Source organism: Microcaecilia unicolor, chromosome 3 (genome assembly GCF_901765095.1).
Source record: "Microcaecilia unicolor chromosome 3, aMicUni1.1, whole genome shotgun sequence".
Classification (NCBI taxonomy): Eukaryota; Metazoa; Chordata; class Amphibia; order Gymnophiona; family Siphonopidae; genus Microcaecilia; species Microcaecilia unicolor.
Window position 1 is genome coordinate 453,351,315 of NC_044033.1, and position 17,344 is coordinate 453,368,658.

Sequence of the window (17,344 nt, forward strand, 5' to 3'; positions counted from 1 at the left end):
TGGTAGTGGTGTACAGTTGTGGGGAGTGGGTTTTGGGGGGGGGTGGGGGGTTGGGGGGCTCAGCACACAAGGTAAGGGACCTATGCACCTGGGAACAATTTCTGAAGTCCACTGCTTTGCCCCCTAGGGTACCCGGTTGGTGTCCTGGCATGTCAGGGGACCAGTGCACAACGAATGCTGACTTCTCCCACGACCAAAGGGCTTGGATTTGGTTGTTTCTGAGATGGGCATCCTTGGTTTCCATTATCGCCGAAAATTGAGGACGACCATCTCTAAGGACGACCAGCTCTAAGGTCGACCTAAATTTCGTGATTTGGGCATCCCTGACCATATTATCGAAACGAAAGATGGACACCCATCTTGTTTTGATAATACGGGTTTCCCCGCCCCTTCGCTGGGACATCCTGCGAGGACGTCCTCAGGAAAACTTGGGCGCCCCTTTTGATTATGCCCCTCTTATTCTCATAAATGCCAAAATTCCCCCTAAGCTCTATTCTGGGAAATACCCACTTAACTTACAAAGCACATAGTTGCAATGAGGCATACACATGGGTGGCACATGGACAGGGCTCATATATGCATAAATTGTAGAATACTGCAGTTTACATGGATATCTCTGCCAGTTTGTTGCCAACCCACCAGCACTATGGCTGGCGTAAGTGCTCATGTCTTATAAGTGTGTATAAGTGCCTACATTTCTTTATTGAATAGGCTCTTAACAGGTGTCCTGTCATAGAACTGTTCTCTTACAGGACAATTCTATACCTGGGTATCTGCAGTTATGTGAGCCCTATGCATGTAAGTGGAGAGACTGTGCAATGCAGTTAGCATACAATCACAGCTGCAGGTAGCATCGATGCACTGATCACCTTCTATGAATTACCATGCATGTGTTCTAATAAAATGAATATAATAAAACTATAAGAATGTATTAATTTTTTTTTCATTTCTATTGTTTAGTTTTCCGCTTCAGTTCTTGGTCAACCTACCACACAATATCTTAACTGACATAACTAAGGGCCCTGTTTACTAAGCCGCATTAGTGCTTTTGGCATGCTAACCATTAGTGTGTGCTGTGTAGGTGCCCGCAATATTTCTATGGGCGCCTACATAGTTAGCACATGCTAATTTTGGGCACATGCTAAAAACGATAGCACACCTTAGTAAACAGGGCCCTTGAACATAAAATATGGAAGTGAAATGTTGAAAAAGTATAATAATGGAGGATTTAGACTAGGTACTTACACATATAAGACAGATCTTGCATCTCCAACTTTTCCACCATCCCCTACTGTTAGGGTGTCATACCCTCTCTCCAACTCAAACTCTTCAAAGTCAAGTTTAATAACCTAATAAGTTGAAAAAAAAGAACAGAAGCATATAAACTATATGAAAGATGTTGGACAATTTATATAAAGAAGTAAATTTAGACCATTTGCATATCAATAACTACATACAGTACCTGCCAATATATTTTCATACTGACTGTAAGAACATAAGAAATTCAATACTGGATTAGATCAATTGACCACTGAGCCTGTAACCCTTAATTATTTAAAATATCCTACATATTCCAGTAGATAGGCCCTTTTGTTTTTGCCCACTCCAAAAATTATACAGTGGAGACCCATAAGGTTGTCTGGTTAACAATTACTTATTAACTTGGCCTTTGGAAATGTGTAAAAACATTTTCTAAACTCAGTTATATGACTACATGAATGGATGGGATCTCTGGAAATAAATATAGGTGGACTTTTACAAAGGCACAGTAGCATTTTTAGCACACACTGATTAGTGCACACTAAATGATAGAGATGCCCATATGAATATAAGGGTATCTCTAGCATTTAGTGCATGCTTATTGTTAGTGCGTGCTAAAATGCTACTTGCCCTTGTAAAAGGCCCACTTAGTAACTTAGGAGGAAAGTTATTAAGGAAAAGTACAAAGTGAGCTTTACCGCACCTTGATTTAGCATGGGAGTTCAACCTGTGGTATCTCTGTATCGCAGGTTGTTGAAGCCTGTGGTAAAGCACTGATTGTGAGCCACCTCACAAAGAGTGTTAATCCATTGACCTGGGAGCATTTTAACAAATGCTGATCACCATACATTTAGTATTATCTCCACAGTTTATTTTTTTTCTCTAAGGCAGTGCTTCTCAACCCTCCCCTGGAGCCATGCCTAGTCAGTTGCTCTTTCAGGATTACCACAATGAATATGCCAAAGATAAATTCTTATATACTGTAAACTCATTCTGTCCAAATTTATCTCATACATATTTAATGTGGCAATCCTGATAACCCAGCTTGTTAGGGATTAAGAAGAACTGTTTTAAGGCTTTAAACAAGGTAGCTGTGTTAGCCCCCTGGTGTAATAAAATTGACTGAGGTAGGTGGTACCTTACAGTTTAACGCATTTAGGGCATGAGCTTTCAAGGACCAGCGTTCACTTCATCAGGGCCATCTATACTTTTGTGCTAGGATGTAGGATATTTCTTTTCTCTTTTATGCTGTATGAGATCCTCTTCCTGTTCTAGCAAATAGAATGTTAGGTATTATTAGGAACGGAATGGAAAACAAAAATGAGGATGTTATAATTCCTTTGTATTGCTCAATGGTGCGATTGCACCTCAAATATTGTGTTCAATTCTGGTCGCCCCTTCTCAAAAAAGATATAGTGGAATTAGAAAAGGTGCAGAGAAGTGTGACAAAAATGATAAAGGAGATGGGGTGACTTCTCTATGAGGAAAGGCTAAAGCGGCTAGGGCTCTTCAGCTTGGAGAAAAGGTGGCTGAGGGGAGATGTGATAGAGGTCTATAAAATAATGAGTGGAGTTGAATGGGTAGATGTAAAGCGTCTGTTTATGCTTTCCAAAAATACTAGGACTAGGGGGCATGCGATGAAGCTACAAAGTAGTAAATTTAAAATGAATTAGAGAAGATTTTTCTTCACGCAATGTGTAATTAAACTCTGGAATTCGTTGCCGGAGAATGTGGTAAAGGTGTTTAGCTTAGCAGAGTTTAAAAAAGGTTTGGACAGCTTCCTAAAGGAAAAGTACACAGACCATTATTAAATTGGACTTGTGAAAAATCCACTATTTCTGGAATAAGCAATATAAAATATTTTGTACTTTTTTGGGATCTTGCCAGGTATTTGTGACCTAGATTGGCCACTGTTGGAAACAGGATGCTGGGCTTGATGGACCTTTGGTCTGTCCCAGTATGGCAATACTTATGTACTTATGTTATGTTTTAATTGTCTGTAACTTCTTTCCAAGTTACCTTTAGGTTTTTCTTTAGTTCTGTCATGTAATTTTGATGTCTTTCTCTGATTCTATTGATATTTTAAATTTGCTATTGGAGCATATGTACTTAAAATTCTTTCAGTGCAGTATGTTTCAGCTTAAGCTTTTTAAATTATTATACTAATTTTGGAATTCTCATGTTTTGAGGTGCTCCTCTGCCAGTGATACCTTTGCATGCCAGGTTTTTTGTTCTCTCTCTCTCTCTCTTTTTTTTCCAAAGAGGGGCTGCTTCTTTTCCCCTTTCTACTATAGTCTAGTGTTCCTGTTGGTAGAATTCTTTCAGTAATGATTTTCATAGCATAATATTCTATTTACTTTATTTTTATCATATGAACAGATGGCTTCTTCATGCCCTATTTATCTTACTTATGCTCCCACCGTAGGTGCCACATTTAACATATAGGGCTAGATTTTGTATATGGTGCTTGAAAATTCTGCACAAGAAATAAATATGCCTAGGTATATTCTGTAAAGTATGCCTAAACTTTATAGAATATGCCTAATGTTCTGCATGGTTTATAGAATATGCTCAACATCTATCCGTATGACTAAATGTAGTCGCAGCCAGTTATACCAAGTACTTGGCGTAATTGCTGACACCTAAATTATGTGCAGATCAGGCATTTTCTATAACAATGTGCATAGATTTTAGAAACGATCATGACACGCCTATGGCTATGCTCCCTTTTCAACTATGCAACTTAGAATTTAGGCGCATCATGTTACAGAATACACTTAGACAGTTGTGCGTGTAAATTCTAATTGATGCCAATTAGTGTCAATAACTAATACTCACAAGGAAAGTGAAAGAGATTTGGAGGGAAAAATCTGAAGAAAGATGCCAAGTCTCAGAAGAGATGTGACAGAACAAATTGGGCAAATGGAGATGATGTGCAATGGCAAGAATGCAGCATATAAGGATTAAAATATTGTAAGTAAGGCCAGTAATTGCTTGTTGTGGCAATTATTAGCAATGATTAGCTTGTTAACTAATTAAGTTGCATGCGCAAATCCAGAATATGACCAGATTTGCTTGCACAATGTAAGTTGCACTATACAGAATCCCTCTTTGGACCCCAGAATACATATCTATAATTATATAGATCAAAAATGTGATTGCCAGCTCCTCTAGCTCCCAATCTCTTTCTTGTCTTTCCTCTTTATTCTGCTTAGGTAGGGCCAGATACTGGATAAGGTAGAGAGATCAGTGCATTACTGCTTGTCCAATTGTACTGAGGTTTGTAAGGACCAGGCTATCATGACCATTAGCACATTTCATGCTATTTCTTTTAGTTAGCTCATATAGATTTAATATACACAATTGATTTTAGTACATACATGCTTGTCAATTCAGTATTGTTCATACTTGCCAAAGGAAGTATCTGACTTTTTATAAGTGCTTATTCTTTGCTTAAAATGTTTATCATGCTAACTTGATAATACAATTTCATGTACAGCAGCTGTATATACCTTTCAGACAATAAATATCTCAGAAATGTCATTAAAAACAAGCAGCCATTCTGCCATCACCATTATTAAGCCCATTAGGGCTCTGTAAATTCATTAGAGAATTTAAAACGTATGCAAATTTATGTTTACAATATGTCAGAGTTCTAGTTCAGTGATCTATTGCAAGTTATATAGGCCTTTCATGGCTTGCATATGAAAACCCGTTCTTTTTAGAGATAAACTGTGCTTCTGTTCCAATAATATCATAGGTAATAGCATGAAGGTTGAATAATATATCATTGCACCTGCTCTCAGCTGCATCCTTATACTATCCCTAAGTTACAACCATGATTAATATGCTAAATATCTCCATCTAAGTCAAGAATAATCAGAGAGAAGCAAGAGAAGCATGCAAAGCCATACAAAGTGATTTGTCATGAGTAAGAGCCATATTGTCTATATAAATGGAAGTACGCACTAAAGAGGGTTAGTGACAAATCTGAATACTAGTCTTGAAGGCTAGTGTTTTTGGAGTAATATAAATAAATAGATACACATAACTTTTTTTTGTAAGTTAGTTTAATTTTCTTATATGTGCTGTAAATATTAAAGGACAAATAGGTAATTAAGGCCCATTTTACACTGAACACTGAAATCAAAATTGAGACACACGGGTTGGGATGTGCTCATTTATATGGTATTTTATAATAGACTCTACTGAATGTAGAGCCTTTTGTAAATACCTATAAGGACAAGCAGGAGTTCACATGTGTTGTCTGGCATAAGAGCATAAGTAGCCATACTGGGTCTATCTAACCCAGTATGCTGTTTCCAGCAGTGGCTTCCCCATGTCTGTATCAATGGTAACATATAGTAACGTAGTAAGTGATGGCAGATAAAGACCTGTACGGTCCATCCAGTCTGCCCAACAAGAGGAAACTCATTTTACTTGATATGCGATACTTTATATATATACACTCGATTTTGATTTGTCCTTGCCATTCACAGGGCACAGACCGTATAAGTCTGCCCAGCACTCTTCTTGTACTAAACGTTCTGAAGCTAACATCGAAGCCCGTTAAAATTTACACTCAAGCCCATCCCTACCTATTAAGTCATGATCAGGGCATAGACCGTAGAAGTCTGCCCAGCACCGGTTTTGCTTCCCAATTACCAGCGTCGCCACCCAATCTCCGCTAAGATTCTGTGGATCCATTCATTCTAAACAGGAATCCCTTGTGTTTATCCCATAGTAGACTATGGACTTTTCCTCCAGGAACTTTCCCAAACATTTTTTAAACCCAGATATGCTAACTACAGTTACCTCATCCTTAGGCAAAGTGCTCCAGAGCTTAATTATTATTGATTGAAAATATATTTCCTCCTATTTGTTTTAAAAGTATTTACATCTACCTTCATCGAGTGTCCCCTAGTCTGTGTATTTTTGGAACAAGTAAAAGATCAATTTACTTCTCGTTCTACACCACTCATGATTTTGTAGACCTCAATCATATCTCCCCTCATCCTTCTCTTTTCCAAGCTGAAGAGCTCTAACCTCTTTAGACTTTCCTCAAATTAGAGGCATTCCATCCCATTTATCATTGTGGTCGCTCTTCTTTGAACCTTTTTTAATTCTGCAATATGTTTTTAGAGATATGGTGACCAGAACTGAATGCAGTACTCAAGGTGAGGGTGCACCACGGAGCGAAGCAGAGGCATTTTAGTATCTTCAGTCTTATTCACCACCCCTTTCCTAATAATTCCTAGCATCATGTTTGCTTTTTTGGACGCCACACATTGAACAGAAGATTTCAGTGTATTTGCTATGACACCTAGATCTTTTTCTTGGCTGCTGACCCTCAAGGTGGACCCTAGCATTAGGTAACTAGGATTCAGATGATTCTTTCCAGTGTGCATCACCTTGAATTTGTCCACATTAAATTTAATCTGCCATTTGGATGTCCAGTCTTCCAATTTCCTATGGTCTTCCTGCAATATTTCACAGTCCATATGTATTTTAACAACCTTGAATAGTTTTATGTCATCTGCAAATTTAATCACATCATTTGTCATTCCAATTTCCATATCATTTATAAATATGTTAAATAGCACTGGTCCCAGTACAGATCCCTGCAGCACTCCACTGTTCACCCTCCTCCATTGAGAGAAATAACCATTTAACACTACTCTGTTTTCTGTCCAATAACCAATTCCTAATCCACAGCAGAACATTGCCTCCTTTCCCATGAGTCTTTAATTTTCTCAGGAGTCTCTCATGAAGAATTTTATCAAAAGCTATCTCAAAATCTAGATACACTATATTAACCGGTTCACCTTTAGCCACAAGTTTATTCACGCCTTCATAGAAATTAAGCAAACTGGTGAGGCAAGACTTCCCTTGTCTGAACATATGCTGACTCTGTCTCATTAAACCATGTTTGTTTACGTGTTCTGTAATTTTATTCTTTATAACAGTTTCCACTATTTTGACCAGTACTGATGTCAGGCTTACAGGTCTGTAATTTCCCTGATTACCCTGGAACCCTTTTTAAAAATCAATGTTATATTGGCCACCCTCCAATCTTCAGGTATTATGGACGATTTTAACAACAGGTTACATGTTACTAACAGTAGATCAGCAATTTCATGCTTGAGTTCTTTGATTACCAATAGATGTATGCCATCTGGTCCAGGTGATTAACTACTCTTTAATTTGTCGATATGGCTTAGTACATCTTCCGGGTTCACCAAGATTTTTTTCAGTTCCTCTACGTCATCACCCTTGAAAATCATTTCCATAGAGGCAGAACTCTTACATCTTCTTCTGTAAAGACCGAAGCAAACAATTCATTCAGTTTGTCAACTATGGGCTCCCTCACAGGCTGCCTGCTTCTGATTTACCTGAAAAAAGTGTTTCTATGAGTTTTCGTCTCCACGGCAAGTTTTTTTCATATTCTTATTTAACCTTCTTTATCAATTCTTCATATCTGGCTTGACAATGTTTGTTACATTTTATTTTCTTCATTCGGATTCTTTTTCTATTTTTTGAAGGATATTTCTGTCACGGTCTTACCATGATTCTGTCCATCTGTGTTGGAAGCTCCAGCGCTCTGCTGATTTCTGGAGTCTGGTCGCACTGCTGTGACAGGAGGAATTTGTCACAAGCGCAGGGCCCGCCTGACCCTTCGTGCCCTCTTGACGTCAGATGCTACTCAAGAGCAGGAGATTTAATCCTGGTGGACTTCCTCCTAGACACTCTTATATCGTAGCCACCCTTGCCTGCTGTGTGCCGTGTGTGGGTCCTGAGATGCATGTCCTGATACTTGAGAGAAGGACTTCCTGCCTTGCCCTTGCATCATCTGTGAGTGGATTACAGCCTTTTCAATGATGCTTGTGTGAGTAGTTTTCACTCTTGCTTGCCTGTGTGGGCTCCAGTGCAGTACCATACTGCATGCGTGTGTGGGTTCCAGTATTACACCTTGATGTTACATGTGTGGGTTCCACTGCAGGGTTTTACTGCTTGTGTGTGTGGATTCAGTGCAGGACTTACTGTTTGTGTGTGTGGGTTCCAGTGCTTCCTGTGTGCATGGGTTCCAGTTCGGCCTTATGGTCCATGTGAGCAGGCTCCTGTTCTGTTTGACTTCTGTGTGCATGGGTTTCAGTTCAGCCTTGCAGCCCCATGTGTGTTGGCTTCTGTTCTGTTTTACTTCCTTGTGTCCTCATATTCCAGTTCCAGCATTGCTACCTGTGGGATTAGATCCTACTGCCCTCTGAACTTTGTCTTTGTATGGCTGCCTGCATCCGACTCTCTTGTATGCCTATGGGAATTCGGTCTTTCGTAGGCCTGCCCTACGTACTAAGGGCTCAGTACCCAGAATCATATCAATTCTTTTGGATTTTTCACCTCACCTTTTAACCATGCTGGCTGTCATTTGCTCTTTTTTCCATCTTTGTTAATAAGTGGAATACATCTAGTCTGGGCTTTCATGATGGTATTTTTAAACAACTTCCATGCCTGATTTAAAGCTCTAACCTTTGCAGCTGATCTTCTTAGCTTCTTTTTAAGCATTTTTCTTATTTTGTCAAAGGCGCCCTTTTGAAAATTAAAAGCTGCTACAGTATATTTTCTTAGTGATTTCACACTGGATATTAGCTCAAATTTGATCATGTTATGATCACTGTTTCCTAGTAGATCCAACACTGTTACCTTTCATACTATGCCCTGCATTCCACTACAGATTAGGTCCAAAATAGCTCCTCCTCTCTTTGGTTCCTGGACCAATTGCTTCAAGAAGCAGTCATTTATTATGTAATGGGGTAGTTCAGCAAACTGAAGAGTAGCAAATCTCCTGGACCGGATGGTATTCATCCTAGAGTACTGACAGAACTGAAAAATGAGCTTGCAAAGCTACTGCTAGTGATATGCAATTTATTCTTAAAATCAAGCATGGTACCGGAAGATTGGAGGGTGGCCAATGTAACGCCGATTTTTAAAAAATGTTCCAGGGGAGATCCGGGAAATTATAGACCAGTGAGTCTGACGTTGGTGCAGGGGAAAATGGTAGAGGCTATTATTAAAAACAAAATTACAGAGCACATCCAAGGACATGGATTACTGAGACCAAGTCAGCACGGCTTTTGTGTGGGGAAATCTTGCCTGACCAATTTACTTCAATTCTTTGAAGGAGTAAACAAACATGTGGACAAAGGGGAGCCAGTTGATATTATGTATCTGGATTTTCAAAAGGTGTTTGACAAAGTACCTCATGAAAGGCTACAGAGGAAATTGGAGGGTCATGGGATAGGAGGGAATGTCCTATTGTGGATTAAAAACAGGTTGAAGGATAGGAAACAGAGAGTGGGGTTAAATGGGCAGTATTCACAATGGAGAAGGGTAGTTAGTGGGGTTTCTCAGGGGTCTGTGATAGGGCCGCTGCTTTTTAATATATTTATAAATGATTTAGAGATGAGAGTAACTAGCGAGGTAATTAAATTTGCTGATGATTGTGAAAAATTACAGAAGGACCTTACAAGACTGGGAGACTGGGAGGCTAAATTTTTATTTTTGTTAAATTTGTACCCCGCGCTTTCCCACTCATGGTCTTCGACTCCTCCCTCTCCTTCTCTGCCCATATCCAGCACATAGCCAAGACCTGTCGCTTCTTCCTCTGTAACATTAGCAAAATTCGCCCTTTCCTCTCTGAGCACACCACCTGAACTCTCGTCAACTCTCTCATTACCTCTCGCCTTGACTACTGCAACCTACTCCTCACTGGCCTCCCACTTAGCCATCTATCCCCCCTTCAATCCGTTCAGAACTCTGCTGCACGTCTTATCTTCCGCCTGGACCGATATGCTCATATCACCCCCTCCTCAAGTCATTTCACTGGCTTCCGATCAGGTACCGCAATACAGTTCAAGCTTCTCCTACTAACCTACAAATGCACTCGATCTGCAGCCCCTCCTTACCTCTCTACCCTCATCTCCCCTTACGTTCCTACCCGTAACCTCTGCTCTCAAGACAAATCCCTCCTTTCAGTACCTTTCTCCACCACCGCCAACTCCAGGCTCCACCCTTTCTGCCTCGCCGCACCCCATGCTTGGAATAAACACCCTGAGCCCATACGCCAGGCCCCCTTCCTGCCCATCTTCAAATCCTTACTCAAAGCCCACCTCTTCAATGTCGCCTTCGGCAGCTAACCATTATACCTCTATTCAAGAAACCTTGACTGCCCCAACTTGACATTTCGTTAATTAGATTGTAAGCTCCTTTGAGCAGGGACTGTCCTTTACAGCTTTGTGTAACCCTAGTATTGCTCTAGAAATCTTAAGTAGTAGTAGTAGTAAATGGCAGATGACATTTAATGTGAGCAAGTGCAAGGTGATGCATGTGGGAAAAAAGAACCCGAATTATAGCTACGTCATGCAAGGTTCCACGTTAGAAGTTACAGACCAAGAAAGGGATCTGGGTGTCGTCGTCAATAATACACTGAAACCTTCTGCTCAGTGTGCTGCTGTGGCTAGGAAAGCGAATAGAATGTTGGGTATTATTAGGAAGGGTATGGAAAACAGGTGTGAGGATGTCATAATGCCGTTATATCGCTCCATGGTGTGACCACAACTTGAGTATTGTGTTCAATTCTGGTCGCCGCATCTCAAGAAAGATATAGCAGAATTGGAAAAGGTGCAGCGAAGGGTGACTAAAATGATAGCGGGGATGGGACAACTTCCCTATGAAGAAAGACTAAGGAGGCTAGGGCTTTTCATCTTGGAGAAGAGATGGCTGAGGGGAGACATGATAGAGGTATATAAAATAATGAGTGGAGTGGAACAGGTGGATGTGAAGCATCTGTTCACACTTTCCAAAAATACTAGGACTAGGGGGCATGCAATGAAAGTACAGTGTAGTAAATTTAAAACAAATTGGAGAAAATGTTTCTTCACCCAACGCATAATTAAACTCTGGAATTCGTTGCCGGAGAACATGGTGAAGGCGGTTAGCTTGACAGAGTTTAAAAAGGGGTTAGACAGTTTCCTAAAGGACAAGTCCATAAACCACTACTAAATGGACTTGGGAAAAATCCACAATTCCAGAAATAACATGTATAGAATATTTGTACGTTTGGGAAGCTTGCCAGGTGCCCTTGGCCTGGATTGGCCGCTGTCATGGACTGGATGCTGGGCTTGATGGACCCTTGGTCTTTTCCCAGTGTGGCATTACATATGTACCTCCCTAGCACTCCCTGATGTAACATTTATCTAGTCAATATTAGGATAATTGAAGTTACCCATTATTATAATGGTGTCGAATTTGTCAGCGTTCCTAATTTCTGTAAACATATTTTCAACTCCTCTGGTTTAGTCAAGATTGGGTATTATAATCTCAGTCCCTTTACTTCAAACTTCAATCTCTGGATAGCTCTCCGTGTTTACACATTTACAAAACCTCCTATCCTTTTACCCATCCCAGGGGCTGGTAATAATCCAAGGCTGCCCCTTAATCTCCTTGATCAGAATCCTCTTCCCTCTGGCACAGACTCTTCAGGCTGTCCTTCCAGAGATGCACTTCTAGAGCTCCACCCTGGTCTTGAACAGGCTTCCCCTTTCCTGGATCCTACTTTGGGATGGATTTCCCTTACCCACCCTCAGCTCTTATGCCTTCACAGTGCCATTTAATGGGGCAATAACTAATCCTCAATCAACCTGAGTTTATTTAGCCACTTTGGGATCTCCCTCTCCTTGAAGGGTCCCAGCAGAAGTAAAGGTAACCTAAGACCCTCCTCCCCCTCAAGCAAGAGCATTTATTATCTCTAAACTGCACCTCCCTTGTCAATTAAACTGCATTCTCTCTCTCTCTCTCTCTCTCTCTCTCTCTCTCTCTCTCTCTCATTTATTTCAACACACTCTCTCTTTGGCTGAGCCTCCTTTCCACCCAGGGACATCCCATATGTTCTCCCCAGTGACTCTAGGTAAAGCTATCACCACTCAATAATCCCTATATAATGGAGGATTACATATACAATAGTAATATAGTAATAGATGGCAAAATGGCCTATCTAGTATACTCAGTAAGGTTGGTAGAGTTGTACCTGCCATTCTGTGCAGAATGCACTGGTTACCTCCTCTATGTCTTTGTTTAAGATTGCACCTGCTGCTCTGTGCAGGTTACACCATTCAATGCCCATTTGAAGAGTGAAAGTCATTTATTTTACTTTGATCCTATCCTCTTGTGATATAGAGAACTTCTATGTTCATCCCATGCCTTTTTTTGATTATATCACTGTTTTTGTCCCCACTACTTCCATTGAGGAGATCCAAGCACCCATCACTCAATTTATGAAAAAGCAGTGCTGTTTTTGTGCCGGTATATGCTGGAGGGTAGCCAATGTTACGTCGATTTTTTTAAAAGGTTCCAGAGGAGATCTGGGAAATTATAGACCGGTGAGTCTGACGTCGGTACCGGGCAAAATGGTAGAGGCTATTATTAAGAATAAAATTACAGAGCACATACAAAAACATGAGACAAAGTCAGCACAGATTTAGTGAAAGGAAGTCTTGCCTCACCAACCTACTACATTTTTTTGAGGGGGGTGAACAAACATGTGGACAATGGGGAGCCGGTGGATATTGTGTATCTGGATTTTCAGAAGGCGTTTGACAAAGTACCTCATGAAAGACTCCAGAGGAAACTGGAGAGTCATGGGATCGGAGGTAGGGTATTACTATGGATTAAGAGCTGGTTGAAAGATAGGAAGCAGAGAATAGGATTGAATGGTCAGTATTCTCAATGGAGAAGGGTAGTTAGTGGGGTCCATCAGGGGTCTGTGCTGGAACCGCTGCTTTTTAACATATTTATAAATAACCTAGAGATGGGAGTAACTAGTGAGGTAATTAAATTTGCAGATGATGCAAAGTTATTCAGGTTAATCAAGTCGCAGGAGGAGTGTGAAAGATTATAGGAGGGCCTCGCGAGACTGGGGTATTGGGTGTCCAAGTGGCAGATGAAGTTCAATGTTGACAATTGCACAGTGATGCATGTGAGTAAGAGGAACCCGAATTACAGCTATGTCAAGCAAGGTTCCGTGCTAGGAGTCATAGAACTAGAAAGGGATCTGGGAGTCATCGTTGATAAGACGTTGAAAACTTCTGCTCAGTGTGCTGCGGCGGCTAAGAAAGCGCACAGAATGCTGAGTATTATTAGGAAAGGATGGAAAACAAACACGAGGATGTTTTTAATGCCAAGGGACACAAGATGAAGCTAGAATATGGTAGATTTAAAACAAATAGGAGAAAGTTTTTCTTTACTCAGCGTGCACTCTGGAACTCGTTCCTGGAGAACACAGTGACAGCAGCTGGCCTTACGGATTTTAAGGGGGGTTTGGGCAGATTCCTGAAGGAAAAGTCCATTGAACATTATTTTAAAAAAGGGGGAAAAGGGGAAATTATTATTAATATTTTTATTTATTTATTTGGGTTTTGCCCGGTTCTTGAAGCCTGGATTGGCCGCTGTTGGAGACAGGATGCTGGGCTTGATGGACCCTTGGTCTTTTCCCAGTATGGTGGTGCTTATGTGCTAAGGGAGGGATCTGGGCATTCCTAACACTTGGATGTTTTTCTGCCAAAATGGAACACAACAAAAACATCCAGGGCAATATTTTGGATGTTTTGATCTTGACCTGTACAAATAAGCCATAAAAAAGTGTCATAAATGACCAGATTACCATTGCAGGAATAAAGTAATGGCAGCCCCTTATTCCTTCACTGGTCACTGACCCCCTCCCACCCCGCAAATATGTAAATGAAACATTACATACCAGACTCTATGACAGCTTCAGATGTTATGGCCAGTCCTATTGTAGTAGCAAGCAGGTGCCTGGAATAGCCTTGTGGTGAATGCAGTGCACTTATAAAAGGTGACTCAGGCCCATAATCTACTCTATTACACTTGTGGTAGAAAGTGTCAGTCCCTCAAAACCCCCCCAATACCTACTGCACCCACATATAGGTGACACCTACTATAAGGGTATTGTAGTGGCGTATAGTTGGGTAATGCATTTTGAAGGGCTTCCCATACAATATAAGTGTTATGATCCTGTTGTGACTCGAGCAGTGAGCTCTTGTGCCCCGACTGAGCACGGTGAGTTGAGTTCTGCCACGCTTGGTCAGGCAGCCAAACAACCCCTAGCTTCACCTGGGAAGCGACCACCGTTCCCCAGGAATTGAGCCCCCAGGTGCAGGTGGCCACCAGGAATTTGGGAGATGTGTACATGGGAGCTTTTATATGAAGGCAACTGCAATGCCCCCTAGGACGCCCACTGCTCTGCTAGGATGCCTGTGTGGCCAGTCTACTAGGAAACCTGGCTCTTCCTATATCTCAAGGTCTTGATTTGGATTTTTTTTTTTGTTTTTTAGAAAATGTTCCAAAATGATAGACATAATAAGCACAACAACATCCAGAAACTGGTTATTTTCAAAGAAAAAAGAGAGATATATTCTGGTTTGAAAATGGTCACTTTCACTACTTGATTTTTAGATGTTTTCAATAAAATGTCCAAAGTCAAATTTAGACGTCATATCAAAAATGCCCCTCCACGTATCCCACTTCATTATTCTTAAAGAGGTGACATGATTCATGTAAAGTAAGCAGCTACCAGACCATGTAACAACAGGGTAATACCAGGATCTAATTCAAGCTCTAGGCAGCTTGCACTAGTAAACAGAACATTTTCTGTCAGCTCAGTTAGAACATCATCTGTAATGAATATGCAATGAGGATGTTCTGCAAAAACTACATTAAAATGTAAAGGGAATCACGGAACTGAGTTGCTGCAGGTTTTCTTCCCCTGCAGAGCTATGTGACTAACTTTTAAAGCAGAGGATTTGCTTTAAATATTTTCTACTTAATGAAAATTGTTCAGATTTCCAAATTAATGGCATTCACTTTCTGAAACAAGCAGCCCAAAATTTCACACTTCAGCAAATTTTATTATGACTGAAATGAACAAAACTAATGAAACACAGTAAAATTGTTTAAAATTGTTAGAGGCTCTGTTTAAGCAAAGACTATTTAACATTGGATACCAGAGAAAAATAAACTTCATTTTTGTAGACTACATCTAAATAAACATGGGCCTTGTCATTTATTTTGCAGAAATCAGGTTAGAAACCGTGTGCTCTTTAAAACTGTTTTTAGCACTGTTAAATATTTAGTTTAGCAATAATTTCATTTTATTACTATGAAAGTGGTCAAAACAATGCAAACTGTGGAATTATGATTACTAGGCAGATTGCATAGACTTAGTGGACTTTATCTGTTTTCATGTTTTCTGTGTCTGCTTTAAAAGGCTACAATAAAAAAAAATAATCTTTACAGTATTTCAGTGCAGCTATTACCTAGAGTGTCATTTACTAAAGGTTAATGTGCACTATCACAGTTGCACCCAGATTCTATAAACTGTGACTAAAGTTGCACATGCAAATAAGCGCATGTAGCTCATTTGCACATGTAATTTAGTTGCTTAACAAGCTAATGAGCACCAATCATTGGCCTCTAACAAGCAATTATCTGCACTAATTGGCACAAATTAGAATGTATGCATGCAACTTTCTTTGGGTCTTGTTTATTAAGCCGCACTCTAGGTGCACTAACTTTTTAGTGTGCACTAAAAATTAGCACGCACTAACAATAGAGACACCCATAGGACTATAAAGGGTGTCTCTATCATTAGCACGCACAAATTTTTAGTGCATGCTAAAAAGTTAGCATGCTTACAGTGTGGCTTAGTAAACAGGGCCCCAAGTGTATTCTGAAAAGTGCTACGTGTAAATTCTAATGCGTGGATCACAAAAGGGGGTGTGGCCATGGGAGAGGTATGGGCGGGTCATGGACATTCCTAAAAATGACACACACTGTTACAGAATACATCTGATCCGTGCCTAAATTGGAGTGGAGGAGTGGCCTATTGGTTAGAGCACTGGTCTTGCAATCCAGAAGTGTTCAGTTCAAATCCCACTGCTGCGCCTTGTGATCTTGGGCAAGTCACTTAGCTCTCCATTGCCTCAGGTACAAACTTAGATTGTGAGCCCTCCTGGGACAGAGAAATATCCAGAGAACTTGAATGTAACTCACCTTGAGCTACTACTGAAAAAGGTGTGAGTAAAATCTAAATAAATAAATAAAATAGGCATGGGCATTTACACCAGGTTTTAGTTGGTGTAAATCAGGGTTGTCCAACCTTAGTCTTCAAGGGTCACAATCCAGTCAGGTTTTCAGGATTTCCCCATTGAATATGTATGAGCTTGCTTTCCCAGCCTCCATTGTATGTAAAGAGATTTCATGCATATTTATTGGGGAAATCCTGAAAAACCAACCTGGCGAGGGACGAGGTTGGACACCCCTGGTGTAAATGGTTGCGCCTAGATGTTATTTATGGGGACAGGCATTACACATATTCTATAGACCGTGCCTTACTTTAGGTGAAGTTTATAGAATAGCACTAAGGATCACATTCTATATGTGGTGCCTGAAAACTCCAAGCAGAATAAATTTCCGTCTAAGTGTATTCTGTAAGTGGCACCCATATTTAGGCACGGTCTATAGAATATGCTTAGTTGATATCACAGTGCTTAAAACTATGTGCATCCATTTACATCAAGGGAAAGATGGCGTAAATGTTGACATGTAGATTTAGGTGCACAGGGGCATATTCTGTAACAGTGCGTGTAAATTTTGGAATGCCCACTAAACACCTATTTCCCCGCCTATTACCATGCACTTTTTTGACTGTGCACATTAGAATTTAGGCGCTCTGCATTACAGAATACACTTAGCGAGTTATGCATGTAAATTCTAATTATTGGCAATTAGTGCTCATTATTGCTTGTTATCAACACTGATTATTTATTTATTACATTTGTACCCCACGCTTTCCCACTCAAAGCAGGTTGATTAGCTTGTTAAGCCAATTATGTTACACATGTTGCTATAGAATACACTTGGATTTTGGCACAGAACGCTAGGCTTGATATATAGGATCCAGGGGTAAGCGTGGTCTTTTTCAGCGCTGATTTTTTCAGCGACATTTATAGAATCT

At 40.4% G+C, this 17,344-nt stretch overlaps 1 protein-coding gene across 1 annotated transcript in view; it reads right to left on the bottom strand.

The window, feature by feature from the left end:
- Positions 1-17,344, bottom strand: part of CSMD1 (CUB and Sushi multiple domains 1) — a 2,896,277-nt gene that overhangs the window by 1,133,139 nt on the left and 1,745,794 nt on the right. The window contains exon 11 of the mRNA XM_030195161.1: positions 1,246-1,349. Coding sequence (XP_030051021.1) covers positions 1,246-1,349 — 104 coding nt within the window. The remainder of the gene's footprint in view (positions 1-1,245; positions 1,350-17,344) is intronic.